At 35.1% G+C, this 24,616-nt stretch overlaps 3 protein-coding genes across 4 annotated transcripts; 1 reads left to right on the top strand and 2 right to left on the bottom strand.

The window, feature by feature from the left end:
• Positions 1-5,747: 5,747 nt before the first annotated feature.
• Positions 5,748-6,977, bottom strand: LOC120128125 (calcium/calmodulin-regulated receptor-like kinase 1). The gene is made up of 2 exons (XM_039145892.1): positions 6,614-6,977; positions 5,748-6,042 (listed from the first exon to the last, which is right to left on the bottom strand). The coding sequence occupies exons 1-2, from the start codon at positions 6,925-6,927 to the stop codon at positions 5,748-5,750; spliced, it is 609 nt and encodes a 202-aa protein (XP_039001823.1). The 5' UTR covers positions 6,928-6,977.
• Positions 6,978-13,051: 6,074 nt separating this feature from the next.
• Positions 13,052-14,656, top strand: LOC120128144 (uncharacterized protein At4g06744-like). 2 transcript variants are annotated; one of them, XM_039145900.1, is made up of 2 exons: positions 13,052-13,375; positions 13,412-14,656. In XM_039145900.1, exons 1-2 carry the CDS (start codon positions 13,075-13,077, stop codon positions 14,593-14,595), a joined length of 1,485 nt encoding a protein of 494 aa, XP_039001831.1. In that variant the 5' UTR covers positions 13,052-13,074; the 3' UTR covers positions 14,596-14,656. The 2 variants fall into 2 exon arrangements, with proteins under 2 accessions (XP_039001831.1, XP_039001830.1); XM_039145899.1 differs by having other exon boundaries at positions 13,052-14,656.
• Positions 14,657-19,673: 5,017 nt separating this feature from the next.
• On the bottom strand, positions 19,674-22,924 carry LOC120128175 (RNA pseudouridine synthase 4, mitochondrial). The gene is made up of 10 exons (XM_039145924.1): positions 22,513-22,924; positions 22,363-22,434; positions 22,045-22,182; positions 21,917-21,964; positions 21,728-21,808; positions 21,227-21,340; positions 21,013-21,114; positions 20,775-20,886; positions 20,580-20,626; positions 19,674-20,484 (listed from the first exon to the last, which is right to left on the bottom strand). The coding sequence occupies exons 1-10, from the start codon at positions 22,876-22,878 to the stop codon at positions 20,125-20,127; spliced, it is 1,440 nt and encodes a 479-aa protein (XP_039001855.1). The 5' UTR covers positions 22,879-22,924; the 3' UTR covers positions 19,674-20,124.
• Positions 22,925-24,616: the final 1,692 nt, after the last annotated feature.

Below are 24,616 nucleotides of genomic sequence, written 5' to 3'. Positions count from 1 at the left end.
TACAAACAATATAATAACAAAATTAGTAATTGTTAAATAATTAATTATAATTTTAGAAACATTATATAGAAATTCTTACCTTAAAGGCCCAAACAAAGCCTGACAAAGTGTATTTGGACCCATCGCCCCGCAAACTTTTGCGGTCATCAAAGGCAGACGACAACTTAGTCCAGGTAGCTTTCCATATATACGAACCCCACGGAAACAGATTCCATGCATTCAGGTCCTCTACCAATATTATTAGCTCCCGATGAATAGGTTGTCTGGCCTCTCTGCCTAAAAAGCCGGCATACACAAGTAGTAGAAGGCATACTCGGACAACATCGACGTCTTCCATCCGAGTGAAACCAGCTTTCTTATTAAATAATTTCTTCAGGTCGTCGACATGTAGGTTCGGCTTCTCCATTGACTCATCCGGAAAAACCCGGGATAACCATGATGGGCGGGCGATATGACGAGTGTACCGGCCTACATCATCGTGTCCGAATCGTAGACCAGTGATTAAGCAGAACTTCTTCCGCCCAAAGCAAGTATACGCTGGTGGAAAATGAAACCATATCTCTTCCTCACCACGTTGTATACTGTCGGGTAGATTTGATGTCATGGTCTGAAGCCACAAATGGGTCAAATTAGCATCTCCACCCGGATGCTGTACTCTCAGCCATGGCCCGAAGCAGGTTTCCTCAAACAATTGTCTTTGAGCAGGTGAAAGCTTCTTTGCAATTGTAGTGGCCAGGCTGACTTTATTTCTCAAGGTCAATTGAGCCGAAAAAAATTTCTACAAAAACAATAAACATACCAAGTTAGATATACCAAAAACTACACTGTGAAGATATACCAAAAACAATAAACATAAAAAGTAGTAGTTTATTCTTGAAACTAAAATTTGCAACACTGTTTTGTATTTTGGTTGAAATGAAAATCGCAACGAGAGAATCGCAACGCGAGATGACAATCGCAACGAGAGAATCGCAACGCGAAATGAAAATCGCAACGAGAGAATCGCAACGCGAAATGAAAATCGCAATGCGATTTTGGTTTCGCGTTGCGATTCTCTCGTTGCGATTCTCTCGTTGCGACAGTCATTCTCTCGTTGCGATTTTCATTTATCTCGTTGCGACTCTTCTGCAAATTGAAACTTGAATGGATTGCATTACTTCAACCAAAAGACAGAACAAAGACAAAGACAAATACTAACTTGAAAATCGCAACGAGAGAATAGCAACGCGAAATGAAAATCGCAACGACAGAATCGTAACGCGAAATGAAATCTAAGTGAAATGGTTAATCTATTATTGAAATGACCAGTAAACTTATCATCAGTTTCAATATGAAAAACCTACAATAATGCAAACATTTCAAAATAAAAATAATTAAAAAAACTAACCCTCGGAGGTTGATTTTCCATTTCTGAATATTGTGAGGGATTTCTGACCGTGAATGGTTGTGAGGGATTTCGCCGGAGATGGGGACGGAAATCTTCGGAGATGGGGACGGATTTCTTCGCCGTAGAGAGTGAGAGATGGAGATGGGACTGAGTTGTGATTTTAGGTTTTAGGTTATGAGTTGCGATTACGGGATTTTGTCTTAATATTCTTTTTGTAATTTGAAAATAAAATACGCGTAGCGATTATAATGGCGCTTTAAATATCGCGTTGCGATTTACGGATACGCGTTGCGATTTTATGTATTATCGTTGCGATTTACGGATACGCGTTGCGATATACGGATACGCATTGCGATTTACCCATACGCGTTGCGATTTACGGATACACGTTGCGATTTACGGATACGCGTTGCGATTTATGTGTTCGCGTTGCGATTTTCATATTCGCGTTGCGATTATGGAAAATCGCAATGCGAATTTGTACTATCGCATCGCGATTTTCAAGAATCGCGTTGCGATTTTGGAAACTGATTTGCGATTCTGGAAACTGATTTGCGATTCTGGGGATCGCGTTGCGATTTTTATTTCGCGTTGCGATTTTGTTGGTCATTTTGGCAAATCCAAAAAAAGTTGGTTAAAATCGTATATTATAACTTTTTTTTGGTCACTGAGGCGATTTTCTCTATTTTAAATAATACTCTATCAAAAATATTTAAAAATTATTAATATTTATAATAATACTCTATATAAAATATTAAAAAAATATTAAATTTTTTAATAACACTTTTTCTAGTTAGCAATGGCGGCTGTGTAATGAAAAAGGTTATTAGACTGTATTTCTTTAAACATCTCGTTTTGTTTGGATAAAAAAAATCTGAGTTTGCAAGTATTTCTAGTTGGCAATGGCGGCTGTGTAATTAAAAAGGTTATTATATGACTCAAAATTCCATTAATTTCTTCTTAAGTTATTTCTTTGACAACGACGCCAAACTCGGTCAACGTTAAGACCCGAACAAAGCTTCGGAGGTAAATAAATTTATCCATGGATTCATTCTTTTAATTTTATGTGTGTTTACAATTATAATAGCTTCGTAAATGATATATAAATAATTATTGTAACAATTAATTATTATAGAGTATAATCAAATTAATTAGAATATATTCAAACGCTTTTCATTTATAATAATATTTGACATTAAACGCTGACACTTTTAATATTTAAAATAGTCGAATCTAAAATCTTAAAAATAATAATAGTTTTTTATTATTGGGATCGTTTGATTCATATTAAAAACATAATATTTAAACAACTGTATATTATCGCACTCATATCAATTCATTTGTAGGAATTAGTATATATGCTCCTACAAAAGAATCCTATGCTAAGAACTAAATTTGAACCAATAACGCAAAGATTAATAAAGTATAATATGTTTTTTTTATACCAATGACAAAATGATGATATGTTTCATTTAAATTATTTGTATGGTGTACATTAATTTATTGAAATTAAAAACAAAACAGATATTACTATAATACAATATCACAATACTAATTTCTTTTAATAAAAATACAGGTTCAACCTTCTCGGTTACAAGTTACCATATATTACAGATACAAACATATTGAAGTCGTCATCAAATATGAGAAATATATCATATAGACCGAACAAAATTTATTAATTTTCAATTTACTTAATCGATTCGATTCAATATCTTAATTTATTTTATTAATAGAAAAAAAGTTTCATAACAAAGAGATAAGGTTTGGTTTGAGGGAGGCTCCAACTCAGAGAAAGAATGGGTATTCCACGATAACTTCAAAACTCTTTTCGTCCACGTTCTCTATGGGGACAAGAACCATGTCAAACGCCAATTTAACAAATAAAAAATTGACATATTTTGACTTTTTATTGCTGACTTTTCAAGTATATATATATTTTTTTAAAGATTATTGCATATATATAATTTAATATAATTATTAATAATGAACCGATTAATTAATTAATACTGATTAGTGACTAAAATAAAATTAAAGTCCTAATTATTACAAGCAAATAAACAATTACAAAACACTATAAAAACTAACCTAACTCATAATAATTTGGGACGTGACCCACATATCACGAGATTTAAACAATAATAAATCTGGAGAGAATCACACATTGTTTAATATTTACACGTGATGAGATTTGAAATTTCTGTAATTGTGAGACAGGGTTTCTATCATAAAGGTGCAGAGCTCATGTACCCCATAGCAATTATGTTCTCGGTGATGTATGTCAAATCCTCCTTCCTGAAGTAAAGGTGCAGAGTTAACTTCATAAGTATTGAAATCATATCATTGTAAAAAAGCTGTTGCAAGATATACCATATATCAAATTCCTCGTTTTTGCAAAAGATAGATACATAGAGAGGTTAGAGGATCATCTCTACGGAAAAGAAAATAGAATATATAACCTGCAATGGAATCTCCATTTGTTCTTTGAAACAGCATGCCGAGACTCGACCTGTGCAGTTTCCTCAGCATTTTTAGATGTGTAGACGATGCAATTTGTAATTGCTCCAAAAGCAAAACATGTTGTGCAGTTGGTGAAGTCCCAGCATTTCCTGTTGGTGTCCCCTTGTGAGGCAGCATATGGCTGAGGAGACGATGGTGCGTCATGTGATGTTGAATCTGCGGCGGCAGGAGGTTTACATCGGAAGCTTCAGCAGGGGTGATCTCAAGAGGTCAGCAGATCCATTATCCATTCCAACGTTCCTGAGGTCTCACGACTTCAAAATAACCAACATACGAAACACAAAATCATAGCTAGGGCTGTAAAAAGCTGACCTGACCCGCAAAATTGACTGAAACCGACCCGAGTTAAAATTGTTTTTGACCTGCATTGTGACGATCCGAAACCGACTCGAGTCGGAACTGGTGTTGACCTGAACCCGATTTAGACCTGGAAATTGTGGATCCGAACCCGACCTGCATCCTACCTGAACCTGAATTGAACCGAAAATATGATACCCGAACCCGAACTGCATCCGACTGATATGAACCCGAACCCGAGATTGACATGGTAAATAACTGGTATTACCCGACCTGTTTTCAACCTGACCTGTAAATGATCCGACTTGTTAATGATCTGATCTGATATTTACTTGACTTTTATATTACCATGGACGAAATTATAAGATTTTAATAAAATTATAAGTTTTTTAGTTTATGATGTAATTAAAAAATTAATATAATTACTTTTTTAAATGTTATAATAAAATATTTATTATGATAATTAAATTAATAAATAGACATATTATATAAAATTATTTAATAAAATTAATAAATTTATTTAAATATAAATTAGATAAAACATTATTAATAATGCAAAGAAAAATTAATATAGTTTAATTTAAATAAATTATATAGTTTAATTTATATAAAAAAAATATTATATAAAATAATTTGAGCCTCTAAATTAGGAAAATAAAGTAAAAACTAGGAAAAACCCACAGCCCATAACCTAACTTCAACAGTGTGAATGAAACTGAGAGACTAAATGACTAACCCAAGTTCATTTTGAATTTAGCTTATCTTATAAGAGAGAAAACTGTAAGGAACAAAAGATTGAAGACGAAGAAAGTGAAAGATTTGAAGGATGATTAATAGTTAGAGAAGTGATGAAAAACATATAGTAAACACCTTTTAATGTCCACTTTTTATACTACCACATGTGATGCCGTAAAAAAAAGTAAATAATAGGAATTTTGCTGTAAAACTTTCATCATATTAGAATTAGATCAAAGAGTTCCCATTGTTCTACCAATTCCTATCTATACAAACATATATAACAATGAGTCTACTAATTTTATCCACAATAAAAGATCTCACAAATTGATGGTGTAACTTAATCGTCATCGAGGTCTCTCATCAATATTCTAATAAGCCTCAACTGACGAGAAAATGTTAGACAAGAGTTAATGAGCTATGACTGCCACTTTTATGTGATGATACATAACCATAAACTTGCATGGAGTAAGAATGGTAGAGGATTCTGCGAGCAACAAGCTTTTTCAACACCTGCAATATATTCAAACACAAGGCATCAACATTCAACACAAAAAGAGACTGAACTTAGGGGTAAAAAATTACATCGATTGCTGCACAGACCTCAATTGCACGCCCTCCCTTGCGTTGAGCTTGAGCACTAGTAAGTTGTCGAAGTACAACTCTCGAGTTATACAAAGGACTGCAATTTCATTAACACCAAATGTTAGAATCATATCAGAAAGACAGCTTAGCATTAAACATTCTTACCCCTTTTTGAGGGCTCATAGCTACCAAGTCCAACAAAGTATAAAACATTAGGCTCATCTTACGAGCAATTCTGGATTACTTTGAAACTACAATGGGCATGGTATGCAACAGACTCTGTATTCCCTGATGGCAGGAGTACTACAATCAGTAAAGCCATTTTAAACAATAAGTTTGGTCTGGAACCATAGATCGTCACTACCTCGGTCTGGAACTCTTTCTCCCCTTGCTTGGAATCGGTTGCAAGAACTTTCACCGCAACAGTCTCGCCAGTTGACATCTGAGCTTTATAAACTGGACCAAAGGCTCCTTGTCCTATTAGTGTTGTAAAATTATAAGTTGCTTTTTGCAAATCCCTGTACGAGTAACACCTTAAACGAATTATCACAGAACAAAGTAAGAAGTTCATGCAAAATATGAACACATTCATGCCACAAACCACCCGACTACACTACTAGTTTTCTATATCAAGAATGAAAAGTATTAAAGACTCAAACGCATTCGTTCGTTCAGGCCATTAGCTTGGTTTTAGGGGTATTAGTTGCCTGATATTAAAACTATTGAACTGGGAGAAATCAACTAGTTTCTCATCAAGAATGCTCACTTTTACTGAAACAAACAACTCCACATATTCCAAAACAGGAATACCTTGAAAATTCTTATCAAGCTATCTATGTTGGGACACAGATACATGACAAGGTAAAACTAAGTCGATTTACGAGTGGATCGCAAACGTAATCTCCAATAGTGATTCACTCGTTTATCATATCACACCGATAACAAAACAAACCCATTACAAACACATCTTGTTGACTCATAATTCACATAGAACTAACTAAAAGTATTTGTTAAAATTGGATACCACTCAAAATTAACTACTATGCGTCTATGATGCATAAGTACAATAACTTTAAAAAAGAAACCTACTTGTACGAATACTCGGGTATTCCAGACATAGAGACAACATTGCTTTTTCTAAGCCCGTCAAGCCACACCGACATTCCATTTCTTCCAGATTTCACAGGTGAATCAGGACCGATAGTTGAAACGGATAACATAGAACACGAATCAGCTCCATTAGCCCTGATAGGGATAGTTGCAGCTTTCTTGGAACTGCTGTTTCCTATCTGAGATCTCTTTCTATGATACCTGATACAAATGAGTGCAAAAATAGCTAAAAGCACACCGATCACCACTCCTATAGAAATCCCAATGATCAAACCAGATGACTCTCCTCTCATATCTACTCCTTTTGTTATTTGCTATTCAAGCCTCCAGTCCATTGAAACAACTACAAAGACAATTCTGGGGTCAAATGAGTAAAATTTAAAATCTGTAATGCAATTCAGAGTCAAATAGTGTTATTTAAACTAAAACTAGAAGGTAAAGTTTAGAACTTTCATGACATTTTTCACAGGAAATGGAATAAATGTCAAAACTGATAAACAGGACAAATACAACTTTCTGATTGGTCTTATACCAAAACTGCTCCAATTCACATGACCATAGAAGGAAACAAATTGGAAATATCCCCAGAAACAAAATTCAATAAAAAAGGAAACCAATAATTTTCCTAAAGCTTGTGATATACTTGATCTGATTAGCATTGGACAAAAACTTATTAATTATTACGAATCAAAAACTAAAACTTTCTGCTGATAATAGATTAAAAAACAAGTATAACATAGACTGATATATATGATTACTGAGAAAAAAGAGTTTAGGAACTCCAAAAACGTTTAAGGAAATCAAAGAACTTTTAAGTAGAACCTATATAAGTTTCTTTTAATTTCAGTTTCCAAGTTCTCTTCCTAAGCTTTCTCACCAACCAAACAGAGTGAAAAGCAAGAAAGGAAGGAGAATCGGAAGCCATAGTTATGTTAAAATCATCAGGCGGGAAATGATGCTGATTTTAGGTAGAAAACCCGCGTGTTTTTTAACTTCATTTGACATTGTAGTTTTGTCTCTTAGTTTTTAATTTATTCAATTGAGTCCAAATTTAATGATTTAATATATTAATTTAAGCTACATATTTCAACTTTTTTCAATTTAATCCAAATTTAATGTTATAATTTATTAGTTTAAGCTTCATATTTAAAATTTGTTCAATTTGATCCTTATATATTTTTCAATTCTTTCAATTAATATATATGTTTATATTAATAAATTAATATACAGTTTATATACACTATATAGTTTATATATATTAATGAACTATATAATATATAGTTTATATATACTAATGAACTACATATAATGTATAGTTTATATACACTGATAAACTATATAATGTATAGTTTAGGGTTTAGGGTTTTTATATATAGTTCATATGTAAATTATACTATATAGTATATATAGTTTATATATATAATATATAGTATATAAATATAAACTATAGTATATATAGGTCATATGTAAATTATATAGTATATAAATATCAACTATAGTATATATATATATATATATATATCATATGTAAACTATATAGTTTATATATATAGTTCATATGTAAAATATAGTTCATATGTAAATATTAACTATAATTTATATGTAAACTATAGTTAGTATATAAACTATATAGTTTATATGTAAAATATAGTTCATATATATAGTATATAAATATAAACTATAGTTTATATAAATAATATAAAATATAGTATACAAATGTAAATTATAGTATGTAGTTTATATAAATATAAATATAAACCCTAAACCCTAAACATTAAACATTAAACCATAAACCCTAAATCCTAAACCATAAACCATAAATCCTAAACCATATATACTATATATATTTGTATATATAAACTATATAATATTTTAAATGGACGATGATTATCATCTGTTTCTCTTTGGAAAAATAAAATTAGTTTGTGAATTCAATTCAATTAGAAAAAGAATTATGTGAAATATGTGGGTGAATCCCATTGGTTTGATGGATAACCCACGGATTGGCATTTATGATTCAGTCATCGGACGGCTGACATTGTATCTTGCAGTCCTCAGCAATAACAGTGAAAAGCCGCTTAATAGAACGAATGTTATTGGTTGTTTTCCATCGCCCACGGATCAAACATTTGATAAAAACTTAGCTGTCCATACCTCAATTAGCTACGGTTCAAATTTACCCATTTATAAATCTTAAGTAAAAAGAATTTTTTAATTTTTGGGAATTTTGGGTCTAGCGGGAAGATTTAGTGCCCAATGAAATGGATTGGGTTAATTAGGCCCTCAATCCTTCATCAATCAGAATTTTTTATTTTATTATTTAATTTTTGAGTTTTTTCATTTCAGTCATGGTTTAATTGTAAATCAGTTATTGATTTTTTCATTCAATAGAATTTAGTCATGTATATATAATTCTAATTATTTTTAATTTTATCTTCTTTCTTTAATGTACATAATTATTAAATGTTAATGTTAATTTTAGAATCTTTTATTTTAGCCACTTATGTTTAACGATATATATATATATATATATATATATATATATATATATATATATACTATACATAGTTTATATATACATGTAGCTATGTATACAGTTCAAGATTTAAGGTTTAGGGTTTTAGGACTTATGGATTGATTTAGGGTTTAAAGTCTAGGTTGAGGGTTTAGGGTTTGGGTTTAGGGTTTGGGTTTGGGTTTTTTTTTTATAAACTATATATTTTATTAATTTATATAGTTTATGCATATTGTTTCTATACATTATATAAGTAATTTACTTTATATGGTTTATATATATAGTATACATAGTTTATACATACATGTACTATAAGTTACATATATTAACTATTGTTTATAGACTATAGGGTTTTTATAAACTATATAATTTATTACTTTATATTGTTTATGCATAGTGTTTCTATATATATATATATATATATATATATATATATATATATATATATATATATTAGTTATACATACATATATATACTATATTAATATAAATTATAACATATAAACTATATATTTTAAATAGTTTATACATATATAGTTTATATACATAGTTTATATATACAGTTCACATAAACATAATATATATATATATATCTTATAATAATTATATAGTTTATAATATAAATATAGTTTATAATTTTATATACATAGTTTATATATATAGTGCATATAAATATAATTTATATATATGGTTTATAATAATTATACAGTTTATAATAATTATATAGTTTATAATATAAATATAGTTTATATATAAATTTATATTATATATATATATATTATATTTTTTAAATTTTTTGAATGAATGCAAGTTAGCATATTTTTCATTATTTCTTCACATTTTGTATTTATTTCGATTTAACCTTTTTGTATTTTTAATTTATTTCAATTTTAAGTCTTTAACTTTTATATGTATTCAAATTGGTCACTAAATTTATATTTGCATATTCCATTGTTAGTTGTTATTTATTCATATTTTTGTAACTTGCCCATAATTTTTTAAATGTGTTCAAATTAGTCATTTTTTATATTAATTTAAACCTCACATTTTAAATTTATTTCAATTTAATCCCTTACCTATGTGTGTTGTTTAATTTATATTTTAAGATTTTATTTGTAATTTTACATTTCTTCAATTTTTTCATTAATTTTATTTTTTTTTCAAAATTGATCCATGAATATTTATTTTTCTCTTATTTTTCTCAAAATCATATACAATTACAACTTTCAATTCAACAATCACGAAATATGACAAAATAATTAATCCAAAAAAAATAAAAACGACACGACCTGAACTCAATCCGTATCTGATAAACATCCAACCTGAATTTTATCTGTCAATGATGTGACCCGATCTGAACGAGATCCGACTGAAGTCAACCCGAACCTGAATTAACCTGGTCTTTATCTGCTTCGGACCTGAATTGTTTTTACCTGAACTGACATCGATCCGAACTGAAAATGACCCGGCCTGAACCCGATCTGGATCTGGTGTCAAATCAACTTGAATTGACCTGTACCCGATTTTACCCGACCTGCCAAGATCCGACTGAAACCTGATCGATTACCTGATTTTACGGCCCTAATTATAGCTGGAAGCATAATGTCTAGGTTCAGCTAATTAGTTGCTTGAAACACAATATGTAACTAACAAACTATCTGCTTGAAGGTCTGGTTAGTAGCTAATTAAACATAAAATAGTCACTGATTAGTACCTAATTAACAAATAGATTTACAATTCAGTCTTCAGCATGTAATCAAAATGGAATCACAATTTCAGGTCCCAATTAAACGAAATTATCAAAGACGATCACAGAAAAGAGACACTTAAAAAACCTAGAGATTGAAAGAGCCTATATGAAAAGATTGGATTGAAGATATTAAGGTCTACGGCGATGATCTTACCTTGTATGGAGACTAGGCAAGAACCTGAACCGTAGGATTGCGAAAATTGAAGCTAAAAAAACGATAGGAGGAGAAATACAAGACTGGTGTTACGTAAGTTGAAGGTGTTTGGGCCTTGGGGGTTAGCGTACAGTACCCAATTCATGTGATAGGATGTGGGAGGCCCCCAAAATTTATTGCTTTTTTAGGCCCTGTCAGTATTAAAGTTACTCAAATTGATCTTTTAATTTAAGAAAATAATTTATATAAATATCTTAATCTTTTAAATCAATATTACGATTTGAATTGATTTTTAATCATGCGTGACAAGGAAATCAAAGACGACAAAATATGCACATGGCCATAGGCCAATTGACCCCTACACCAAGATAGGAAATCAAAGATGACAAAATATGCACATGGCCATAGGCCGATTGACCCTTGCACCAAGATTAGAAAAACAAAACAAACCCAGGCCCAGCGCCATCCCGTCGGCCAATCGCCCACCGTTTAAAAGAGATTAGTTTACGTTTCAACGCACTGTAGCAATGACCTTTTAGGTACGGTTTGAACATTCTCTACGTATTTTGCTGCATTATTGACGCATGGGTTTGTTCTGCATGTGAACTTCTAAGGGTAAAGTACACTGAGGTCATTGAACTGTGTTTAAACAGTAATATTGCTCATAAAATTTTTAAAACTTATAAAATAATCATTTAATTTATTTGAATATTAGAAAATTGTCACTTTGACGTTATAAAAATCATTAAATTTATCTGAATATTAGAAAATTATCACGTGTCGAGGTGGAGCGACTCATGAAATTTGAGACTGAACAATCATCTTCTACGGTAATCGACGGTGTCCGATAATGACATCCAACCACCTTCAATTTTTTGTTATTTTCTCAAGTATTTTATATCAAAAAATAATAAAAAATGACATGTCATCAAAATATGAGAGAGATAACAAAGAGTGAACAAAATGAGTTAATTTTAAAAGTTTAATGAGCAAATTAAAAAAATTAAAAGTTACATGAGAAAAATAAGAGAAAAAATATAATTCAATGAGAAAAAAAATATAATTTATCCTTTTTTTTTATTTTTTATGAAAGCATGTGCCTCTAAAGCATTTTCAAAAAGCATCACTCATATGAATGGTGTGACCCTTTATGGCGACTTTGCTTGGCTTCATATGAATGAAATTTGGTTAAAAAAAATTAACTTGCCAAGAGTTTTAAGGGGTTTTAGTAAGAGAAGCACGTGAAATATCGTAAGTCGATTATTTAATTAAAGTATTATTATAAATAAATTATTATGTTATTATAATCGAAATAGACTGACTGATATAATAATTAATTAATTTTTAAAAATTATACTTTTATTAATTTAATCATAATTTAAAATAATTTAATTATTTATATTTCAAAAATGATCAATTTAATTTTTTTTTAATAACGTCAAACCAAATGAGACGATTGGACCAAATTCAAAGCAGTTGTTCGATATATTCTATTATAAAATAATAAGATACTTTTAAATTGTTATTATGCTTGAAAAATAATAGTATAATAATATAATATACTTTAGAGAAGAACAAACAATTATAAATAATTTTAAATATAAAAAATTTAATTTATTAAATTATTTAAAATTAAGATTATCTTGATAGAATTATAATTTGTAAAGATTAAAATCCTTACTATATTACGTTTGATATTTAATGATAATTATATAGTTATAATATTATTTTAATTAAAAAAATTAGTAATATTAAAAATATTGAATGTAAAACAAAAAATGGAATAATTTATGAGAGAATAATTGAAGAGGCAAGCTATAAAGTGGAACTATAGAAGGAATCAAGTGACAAAGCAAGAGGTACTTAACAAAAATGTAATTTTCAGAGAAGAAGTGGGACAACAGGCACACTCGGCTCCTACCATGTACTGAAAGCTTTACTTCCCTCAATTATGGTTTTCCCCTTCTGTTTTTCTTATATATCTGCCGCACTTCCTCGACAAATATTGTCTAAGAAAAGACATGAGAGGCACAATGTGTAATAATCTTTCTTTCTCAATATCAATCATATTATTGATTGCCATTTTCAATCCATGTTTGTCCCATGAGGTGGCTAGTGACGATGATGCTGATCATCATCCTTTGATTGGGACTAATAGGGAAGCGCTGGAGATAATTATTGGCGGCGGCGGCGGGGGCGTAGCTCCCGCACCGTCTCCAGACGGTGAGGATTGTCCTCCGCCTCCTCCTCCTCCATGCCCACCCCCACCATCACATACTCCTCCTCCTCCACCTCCACCTCCGCAATTGCATCCGCCACGACCACCGAAAATAATTCGACCTCCGCATCCACCACCATCACCGACTAGATGTGGCTACCGGAATAAATTCGGGTGCTTCGAAACCAGACGGATTGCAAATGCTTTCATAGTAATCCGGAATTTCAATAAGACAGTCCAACCCAACAAATTCACGAAAACATGGATGGGCAACGACGTTTGCAAGTACACCGGCTTCAAATGCGACGTCCGCCCCGACGTGAACGAAAAAGCAGTGGCCGCCGTCGACTTCAACGGCGCCAAATTTACCGGCATAAGAAACGATTCCCTTCCGCTAAACAATTTCATCGACAGGCTCGAAGATTTAGCCATCTACCACGCCAATTCCAACGGCTTCACCGGCAAAGTCCCGGTCATCGGAGTCTCGAAAATCAACTTCTTGTACGAACTCGACCTCAGCAACAACAAGCTAGAAAGTGATTTCCCCATGGAAGTAATCGCCGCCAAGAACTTAACGTTCCTCGACCTAAGGTTCAACAACTTCAAAGGGACAGTACCGTCATCGGTGTTCAAATTAGACCTCGATGTCCTCTTCATCAACAACAACAAATTCCAACAACCGCTGCCGGAAAACATCGGCGACTCGCCTGTACTATACCTAACGTTCGCGAACAACTTCTTCACCGGTCCGATCCCAAAGAGCATCGGCCGAGCTCCGAATCTCTTGGAAGTGCTGTTTCTCAACAACACATTCTCCGGCTGCCTGCCGTACGAGATCGGTAACCTGAGTCAAGCCACCGTGTTCGACGTCGGGACGAACAAGCTAACTGGACCGATCCCGTACTCGTTCGGGTGCTTGAGAAAGATGGAGTTGCTCAATTTAGCCAACAATGAATTCTATGGCGAAGTCCCTGAAATCGTTTGCCAGCTTTCAAAGCTAGAGAATTTGTCTTTGTCGAACAATTATTTCACACAAGTCGGGCCTGCTTGCAGAGATTTGATAACGAAGAAGAAACTCGACGTTCGAAAGAACTGCATTCTGGACTTGCCGGAGCAAAGATCAAAAGCCGATTGTGCTGCGTTTTTCTCGAGAAAATGGAACTGCGAGAGAAAAGAGACGTACAAATTGGTTCCTTGCATGAAGGGAAAACATGGGGATGAAAATTATGTTTGGAAATCGACTGAGGATTCTGATGAAGAATCGACTGTTTCTTCTTCACCATCTGCAACAACTTACAGAGCTCTTAAGCCTCATCGGTTGTAAAAAATTACCAGCATGGCTTTTAGATGGTATTTGATTATGTATCTTTTCTTTTGCGCTCATATATTATCCTATGTTCTCCCAGCAGCAATTGTAATGTATTTTGGAATTTTTAGCGAATAAATTAAGTAATTTCTAATATGATTCGCAAGACTTTTGAGTGTTTAGATTTAGGAATTGTAGCTGATACTGATAGTATATGTTTTGTAATTTTTGAATTATTTTATTTTAAAATAAAATTTATTTTTTATTAATAGATTATTTGTCTATTGCACATCGTTTGAGAGAAAAAGAAAAGGCTGGTAAGGTTTGATATCATAATGCACAACTGTTGCACCTTTATTTCATGCTTCTCTATCTACTGCTTAGTTGAGTACTAAATATTCAGAATAAGTTGCTGGAGCTCTTCATTATTATTTTTTAAGTATTTGAGTCGAACACTTATGTCCGAAGCACATTCGTATGACCCTACCCCTACTAGAAGTAGAAGATACAGGAAATATATCATATATGTTGACGAAAACGGGTAAAGAAAACAAAAGAACACGAGAATTTTACGAGGTTCGGTAATGTGCTTACGTCCTCGGTGCCTAGGCGGCGCTAGAAGTTTTTATTCAATGAATATTTTAGGTCTAGGTTACATCCCTATTTATAATAGAAAACCCTGGTATATTTATGAGCCATACCTAACAAATCTCCACCTTGGCGAATATCCTGCCTCTTGAAAATTCAATGTGGGTTGGGTTACCTTGATTCTTTAACAACTCGAAACATTCAACAAGTCCAAGCAATGCTTGAACTTGTCTGTCGTAACTGGCTTAGTGAACATATTAGCGGCATTTTCATCAGTATGTACCTTCTGAAACAAAACCTCTCCAGATGCAACCAACTCTCTGATCTTGTGGAACCTTACATCAATATGTTTAGTTCTAGCACGATACACCTGATTCTTAGCCAAGTGAAAGCACTTTGATTATCACAAAGCAACTGAACTCCACCTTGTTGAACACCCAACTCCTTCACTAAACCAGTAAGCCATAAAGCTTCTTTTGCAGCTTCAGTCGCTGCCATGTACTCAGCTTCAGTTGTAGATAGAGCCACAATAGATTGAACAGTAGACTTCCAACAAATAGGCCCTCCACCAAGAGTAAAGACATACCCTGTCGTAGATCTTCTATTATCCAAGTCACCTGCATAGTCTGAATCCACATATCCTACAACCAAAGGATTATCCCGCTGACTCCCAAAAACAATTCCATGTCCCACAGTACCCTTTAAGTACCGAAAGATCCACTTGACTGCTTCCCAATGTTGCTTACCAGGTTTAGACATGTACTTACAAACTTGACTAACATCATGAGCTAAATCAGGACGAGTACATACCATCGCATACATCAAGCAACCAACAGCATTAGAATACGGAACCTTTGTCATATCTTCAGCTTCCTTATCTGTCTTGGGGCACTGTTCTGATGAGAGCTTAAAGTGATTCGCCAATGGAGTGCTAACTGGTTTCGCGCTGCTCATCGCAAACCTTTCTAGCATTTTCTCAACATAACCCCGTTGAGATAGCCGCAGTTTCCTTGAGTCTCTGTCCCTGCAAATTTCCATTCCAAGAATTTTCTTTGCAGCACCTAAATCTTTCATATCAAATTCCTGACTCAATAAAGTTTTCAAACCGATAACATCATCCATGTTCTTCGCAGCAATCAACATATCATCAACATACAGTAATAGAAAAATAAAAGAACCATCATCAAGGCTCTTAACATAGACACAACAATCATACTCACATCGGTTGTAGCCAATCTTGATCATATAGGAGTCAAACCGTTTATACCACTGTCTCGGAGACTGTTTCAACCCGTACAAAGATTTCTTCAATCTGCAAACTAAATGCTCGTTTCCAGGTTGAGTAAAACCTTCAGGTTGCCGCATGTAGACCTGCTCCTCTAAATCACCATGCAAAAAAAACAGTTTTAACATCCATCTGCTCTAAATGCAAATCCCAACTAGCCACCAATGCAAGTACTGCTCGGATTGAAGTGTGCCTGACCACAGGAGAAAAGATTTCATCATAATCAACTCCTTTCTGCTATGAAAAACCCTTCGCTACCAAACGAGCCTTGAACTTCTCCCCCTCTTTTTCTGTTACTACTGGTTTCTTCTTATACACCCATTTGCAACCAATCGACTTCTTACCCTCAGGAAGGGGAACTAACTCCCATGTGCGATTGTGATTCAAAGACTCCATCTCCTCAACCATGGCTGCCATCCACTTGTCGTTTTCCTGACTAGTAACGTCATCATGAAAAGTAACCGGATCATCACTGCTAACAATAAGTGCAAAAGATACCAAGTCTTCAAAACCCAATCTGTTCGGAGGCTTTATATTCGTCCGTTTCACCCTGTCTCTGGCGAGACTATAATCCTGCAAATCATCCGTAGTGGAACCACCAGAAGTCGGTTGAGAAGTTTCTGGTTTCTCAACTGGAAACTGCTCGAAATCCACCACTGTCGTGTCTTGCTTCTGCTGCAACATGGATTGTTCATCAAAAACGACATCTCTACTAATCACAACTTTCTTCGCAACTGGATCCCAGAACTTGAATCCTTTGACACCTTTCTTGTAACCCAGAAAAAATGCACTCCTTCGATTTTGCATCAAGTTTGGATCTCTCATCAGCAGGTACATGCACATAAGCAGGACAACCAAAAATCCGTAAGTTATCAAAACTAACATCATGACCAGTCCATACCTCTTCTGCAACTTTCCCAGCCAGCGATGCCCTTGGCGATCTGTTGATAAGGTAACACGCCATGTTAACAGCCTCAGCCCAGAAGTGTTTGGGAAGCCCCGCATTCAACCGCAAACATCTGGCTCTTTCATTCAACGACCTGTTCATTCGTTCCGCAACACCATTCTGTTGTGGTGTCTTGCGCACTGTAAAATGCCTCTGAATCCCATGCTCCTTACAGAATTGTAGGAACTGTGAATCTGTGTACTCCGTACCATTGTCAGACCGCAAACACTTGATTTTTCGTCCTGTTTGGTTTTCTACCTCAGCTTTCCACAGCTTGAACTTCTCAAAAACTTCAGATTTCTGTTTCAAAAAATACACCCAAACTTTCCGTGAAAAATCATCAATAAAAGTAACATAGTACCTAGATCCACCCAAAGACGATGTCGTGGAAGGCCCCCATACATCAGAATGCACATAATCAAGAATCCATTGAGTTGTGTGCTTCGCAGTCTTGAAACAGACTTTAGTCTGTTTACCAAGAACACAATACTTGCAAAAGTCGAGCTTACAGCTTTTGACACCATGCAACAAGTTTCTCTTGTGTAATTCTGCCATACCACGTTCACTAAGATGAGCAAGACGCATATGCCACAATTTTGTCGTATCATCACAGGACTCAACAGAGTGAACTCCACCTGCAACGGTACTCCCTAACAATCTGTAGATATTCCCTGCAGTCATCTTGCCTTTCATCACAGTCAATGCTCCTTTAACAATCCGAATGGTTTCCCTATCCTCGTCAGCCTTAGGGATAAAACCATTCTTGTGCAAAGTGCACAAGGAAATCAAATTCTTCTTCAAGTCTGGGATATGTCGAACACCACTCAACGTCCGAACGGAGCCATCGTGCATCTTAATTCTGACATCACCAATACCAACAATATTGCAACATCGATCATCACCCAAATAAACCGAACCAGAATTAACCGGCCTGTATGTCGAAAACCATTCCCTATTTGGCGTGATGTGATAAGAACATCCAGAATCAAGAATACAAGCATCCGTCAATTGTGTCGTTGAAATAGAAAGCATATCACCCTCACTGCAATCAGAATTATCATCCTCGACCACGTTCACAGACTTGGATGAGCCATCACGCTTCTCATCAGTCTGCTTTTTCAACTTCGGACAGTCTCGCTTCATATGTCCCGCCTCCTTGCACTTGTAACAGTGAATCGTCTTCTTATCCCTGGATTTGGATCTGGAATTCCGCTTCCCGGACCCTGCCTTCTCTGGCTTCCGTCCACGATCTCGATTACCCTTGACATATAAGCTATCGGCTTGAGAGCTTTCCCCTACATTCTGCTTCCGCTGGTTGTGAGCCAACAAGGCTGTAGTAATCTCCTCAACATTGATAGTCTCTTTCCCATATGTAAGAGTAGTCACCATGTGTTCGTAAGAGGGAGGCAACGAACACAATAGAATTATCGCTCTGTCTTCATCCTCAATTTTCACATCAAGCCGAGCCAGATCAGAAACGATTTGATTGAAGACATTCACGTGTTGCGCCAAATCATGATCATCCTGCATCTTCAGCCCATACAGCCGCTGCTTCAGATACAGTTTTGTCGTTAAGGATTTGGACATAAACTGACTTTCCAACTTCCTCCAAATTTCGTCTGGAGACGATAGATGCATGACGTGATACATGACCTCGTCCGCCAAGCATAATCGTATGGTTCCTGCCGCTCGCTGCTGCAATTCTTCCCAATCTTCCTCATCCATCGACGTCGGCTTTGTAGATCGCAAAGCCTTCAAGATCCCTTGCTGCGCCAATAGATCCTTCACCCTCGTTTGCCATAATCCGAAGTTACCCTGACCATCGAATTTCGCGACTTCGAATTTTGCTCCTGACATCTGATACCAATTGTTGACGAAAACGGGTAAAGAAAACAAAAGAACACGAGAATTTTACTAGGTTCGGCAATGTGCTTACGTCCTCGGTGCCTAGGCGGCGCTAGAAGTTTTTATTCAATGAATATTTTAGGTCTAGGTTACATCTCTATTTATAATAGAAAACCCTGGTACATAATTACAAAATTAACCCTGTACCGTATCACGGGGCTACGCCCCCGCACCCCCAACCCACATAATTCGTAACCCCACAACGAGACTTTCTTTGTAATGACAGTTGATGTTCGCTTCGCTCACTCCGCTCCATCTCCTGTCCTCTTTACTGGTATATTTATGAGCCATACCTAACAATATAATATTCTAAAGCTTATACAGCCACAATAGAAATAGGTTACACGTAATAACTAAAATAATATTTCTTTAGATTTAAAAGCTGATGTTAGTCGTATCTCTGGTAAAGAAAATCAGATAACCAAAAATTACTTCAGTAATTCCCTCTCTCTCACCTTACTTGATATTCAAGCAATGGGCAGATAATCAAATCAACGATTCATGGCATCGCCGCCGTAGAAGGCCGTGAAATCTTCTCAACGATGGAAAGTGTTGATAATCAAAACATTACGCCAATTTCCTTTGCTGAAATGTATGCATCCACGCCTGCAGGTCGGATTCCGAATGCTTCTTCTCCTCAGCTCAGTTGTATGACAACGTCAATAACAAAGATGATAATGAAAATCAGAACAATTCTGTTAACTGTTAACAATTGATTATCAAGGGATTCGATAATCTTCCAAAGCAAGGCATAAAAATATTTCTACTACTAACTAATAATTGATGGCAGAACTTATAAATTTACAAGATCCCGGTTTTTTGCTCACGAATCCAGAATGTCCCAACTCTTTTGCATGTATGATGGCAATGGAGCAACGATTTCCAGACTCTTGAGCTTTGAAAGATCATCACCCGAAAACGATTCCGGATTTTGCAATGCTTTAGAGACATTCGGTAAGATCATTTCCCGACAGTGAAGATGCAGCTGAAGCCGCTTTTCCAAAATGCTTCCCCTCTCCATGTCAAGTCCAAAAGGGAGCATGTTTTCCTTTGACGCCTTTTTGTTTAGGATCTTTCTAAGATCGGACTCGGCCAGATGTTGCAACCTTCTATGAGCTTGCCACCCATATTTGTAGTCTCCAACAACCGGTGTTCCTAGTACCTCAGCACAGTGTACTCGAAGCTACAAATTCACAAAATCGAAAGTGATTTTACGAATATAATAATTAGAAAAAAGACGGCAAAAGTTTATGAAAGCGTTCGGTTTTTTATACATACTTGGTGCTTTCTACCAGTGAGAGGAGACAATTCTAACCATGTGTACCCTGCAACACTCAGCAGAAGAAGGTATAGAATCCAGAGTTGAATTTGAAAAGTTTACACATGATAAATGTCATAACCCGAACAACACTTTCATATGTATTCCGCAATGACAATGATAATCGCATGAAATAGGCGTTACAATGATTTTACCATGTGATGATGTTTTTATGACACGATACTCTGTTATTGCATTCTGAGATGACATAATCTTGTTATTGTCAAAGACAGTGATTCGATCAGATTTCCCGTCATCAACCACCACCTACAACCAGAACAAGCCGAGAATTGTTTAGCAAATGTATATAATTTAAATGTCAAAACTTCTACAATGATTAATGATTTTAATAGTTAGAACAATAAGACAACCAAGAATTAAGATTATTCTAACCTTTCTAAGCGGAGCTGATATCGTTCCCTTAGGACGCCTTGGAGACCCGATAACGAGCGCCCAATACCTCTTTTGCAGAACTCTTTTCTCATCATCAAAATCCTTGTAGACATAATGAACTAAAGTTAGTCATAACCAAACCAAAAAACATTGCTGTTTTACTTAGAATAACGAGCTCCGAAACGAAAAGAAAGTTCAGACAAAAGAATGTCACATGTTTTGATGCACCGAGTGATTCCTCACGGAATATAGAATGAAGAATTGCAGCACTTGTTTGAGTTCTCCCCATCACCAATATGCCACTACAATCTCTGTCGAGCCTGTGAACCTAATTAACGGAAAAGAATGTTCACAGAGAAATCTGTTTCTAAAATTAACAAAAGCATATATACCCTTGTAAAATTACCTAGTCAAATGAAGAAAAAAAAAGGTTCTTTACTATCCAACTGCTTATTAGCGGTATGGATTATGGATTCTGAACCAGATCTCAACTTCGACCCAACAAATGAACAATTAACAAGGTTCGCATATTTCCAGTTACCAGGCGAGGTGGTTTCAAACTATCATAACCTAACCACACAGATGCTAATTTGTCTATTCTAACACAGAAGTGCAGATTATGGAATATGATGAGCCCGAGATCTAAGGTCACAGTGCATCTACAATGCAACTTGACCTTGACACAAGAAATGAACAAATAACAAATTTCACTAACCAAGCGAGGCGGTTCTGAGTAATCATTACATAACCAGGCGGCTGCTAATTCATCTAAACTCCATTTGATGCCAATGCCACCCTGTTTTGAAGTTCAAACATAAATTCAACAATATAAAAAGAAGTGAAATCAATCAACATACTAGAAATTCCACGAGGAACAACAAATTAGAAAAATCCAACGGATTACCTGAACTGGAATCCCTGGAGGCTTATTGAGAACAATAATGTCCGGATCCTAGCTGGATCATAAGTTCGGAAATAAGTATATAAGATAGCTTAATATTAACTAAGCCAAGTTAGTCACTTTAAGAGAACCTTGTAGAGCTCCAAGCTTCGTATAAAGTTTGATTCTTCATCGGTGCAGCGATGTTCTTGTTTCTCCTCCGGAAACTCTCGGACACTAATAGGAAGAAAAATTCTATCTCCAACATTCAACGAATCTTTAGCTCCAACCTTCACATGAAAATAAACTATGTTGTTCCGATTATTATCTCCCTTAATGTACTTGTATAATCCGATGCATAACTAAACACGGGATGCAATACTATCGACTAGAGATCTTCCAAATGCATATAAATTGGGGAAATTGAACATAATACTTCCGTCGGACAGAGGAAATTCAAATAAAATTACCCTTTTAAGCTGAACCTTCTGTGCAAGGCAACCATCATGAGAAACCTCTTTGCCTATGGATTCTCTTCGAACCTGTGAAAATGAATTGAAAAGTTATCTACTTCAATATAACAAGTAAAATATTCGATAAACAGCAGCAAAAACAAAAACCTGTCTTAAACGAAATAATTTTTGTACTAGACTTCTAGGCAGCTCCGGGCAGCATTTCAGAACCCACTTCAGTGCCGTCGTTTCATAGGTGGAGGCGGCGGTAGAGGCGGATTTCAAATTGGTTTTTCCGGCTAGTTTAGCTCCCAATTCTGCGGCATTGATGGTTTTAGCAAATGGGGGTAGCGTGAACCATTTGTTTTCCCTCTGCTTTTCACTATTTCCGACATCGCTTGTTGATAACTCAGTGGTTGAAATGTAGTGGGATCGGATCTGGTGGACGGCCGGGATTATAAGCCCGCTGCTGCAGTCAGCGGCGGATTGTTGTGAAGGTAAGAGGCGGCGGAGGAGATTGGCGCGGAGCAGCATCGCCGTAACTTTCGGGTTAGGACGAATTTGGTGTTTTGGGTTTATGGAAAGAAGTAAGAGAGAGTAACCGGGGGAAAATAAAATACTGGGCTTTTAGCCCAATTGTAAAATAATGGGCATTGAATATAAAACGTAAAATATACAGATAATTAACCCATTATGCAAAATATGGTCGCCAACTTCATTTACTGAGACAACAAGGTTTTAGACAGAGTTTTATAGACTTATCTGACAACCAAAGATTATGATTCTCTTTAAACTATGTCTGAAAATATGATGGAAGGAAGATATTGAACTTTGTCAAAATCTTTTTCTTCTAATTCCTCCATTTTATCTTTTGGAATCTTTAATTTTTTTAGGGTTGTAATGAATCTCGATCCATCTGGCAGTATCTTCCAATCTATAGTCCTCAAATGGCGTAGAGTAGGTATGGTTGCTTCTTCCACCTTCCACTCCTCTCGACTTTTCAAGCGGTTAGAGACTCAAGTCGAAAAAAATATACGACTTTCAACATCTTTGGGCTTAGAAATGCTTCAAACATGAAATCACAATCAAACTGGTTGGCAAAGAACAACATTGATCTCAGAGAGAACTTTTTATGTATCGAAAGAGAATGTGTTGGTGGGCAACAATTCTGCCAACTGCTCGATTATTGGGTGGAGTTAATGAGGGATCTTCAGTGATCCAAAAGAAATTTTTCTTTCTTTGCTATCAACAAATAGAGCTCTCTCATCAGATCATGCATGCGACAAGTTTCAATCTTTAAGGTCGGACTTCTTCCAACTTGAACCATGCATCTTTCCACAAGTTAAATCAACCGACGCTCTCCAACATCCTCCAAGATTCCCCCTCCATCCTCTTCTGATAAAACAATGCCCTCTGCAACCCGTAATTGCATCAACGTATCTGCATGTATCTCGTAATCTTCTGGAAAAAAAACACTTAAATAAAGGAAACATGGTCTTAAATAGGAAGGTAGATCATCATAACTCAATGCAAACACATCATGACTACTTAGGCGTTTGGCCCTCTTGAGATTGTCAAGCACCATTTGTTGGAGCAAAGACAAAAAAAAGAAAGAAAGTGGAATGGTCTGATAACATTGAGGTTGTAAATTTAAAGTTTTATATGCAGAATGAAGGAGTACTTCAAGTGATTATCATGGTAGAGTATTGCGCATGGAGAATGAGATGCTTACTTGTTGCCTAGTCTAAGTTTGATACGAATTGCTAAAGAACAAAGGCAGAGATAATAAAATAGGTAAAGAGTATTGCGCATGGAGAATTATGTTCTTTAGCTGTTGTGTAGGTCAAGTGTTAAAAGGGTAAAAGCAATAGAATAAGCATGCAAATAGTTTTTTTCTTCTTTAACAATTGCTTTCACCAACTTTAAGCCAATCATATAACAAAAGAAGATTGTATTTTAAATCTCAGCTTCTCTTAGGGCCTGAATGGTCATTTAATTTCTATATTTTAGTTATAATTATGGCTATTAGTTATGTTTATTTGAGTGAATAAGCACGTATTAGGATGATGATTACAAATAATATAAAGTATGGTTGGTTATGGAGGTGGATGCCCAAGGGAGATTCTCAATCCTCTGGCTGCCACAATTGGTTATGTTGTAGCTGCTTTCTCCCGCAATTATTTAAATTACCGATATACATGACTAAAAGACGTCGGATATTTTCCTCTGTCTCTATATATTTGTATTCTTTTAAGCTCATAAAGAAACACGA

Source organism: Hibiscus syriacus, unplaced genomic scaffold (genome assembly GCF_006381635.1).
Source record: "Hibiscus syriacus cultivar Baekdansim isolate YM2019G1 unplaced genomic scaffold, ASM638163v2 tig00110474_pilon, whole genome shotgun sequence".
NCBI lineage: Eukaryota > Viridiplantae > Streptophyta > Magnoliopsida > Malvales > Malvaceae > Hibiscus > Hibiscus syriacus.
The sequence above is the reverse complement of the archived record's forward strand: the minus strand, read 5'-3'. Positions and strand labels throughout refer to the sequence as shown.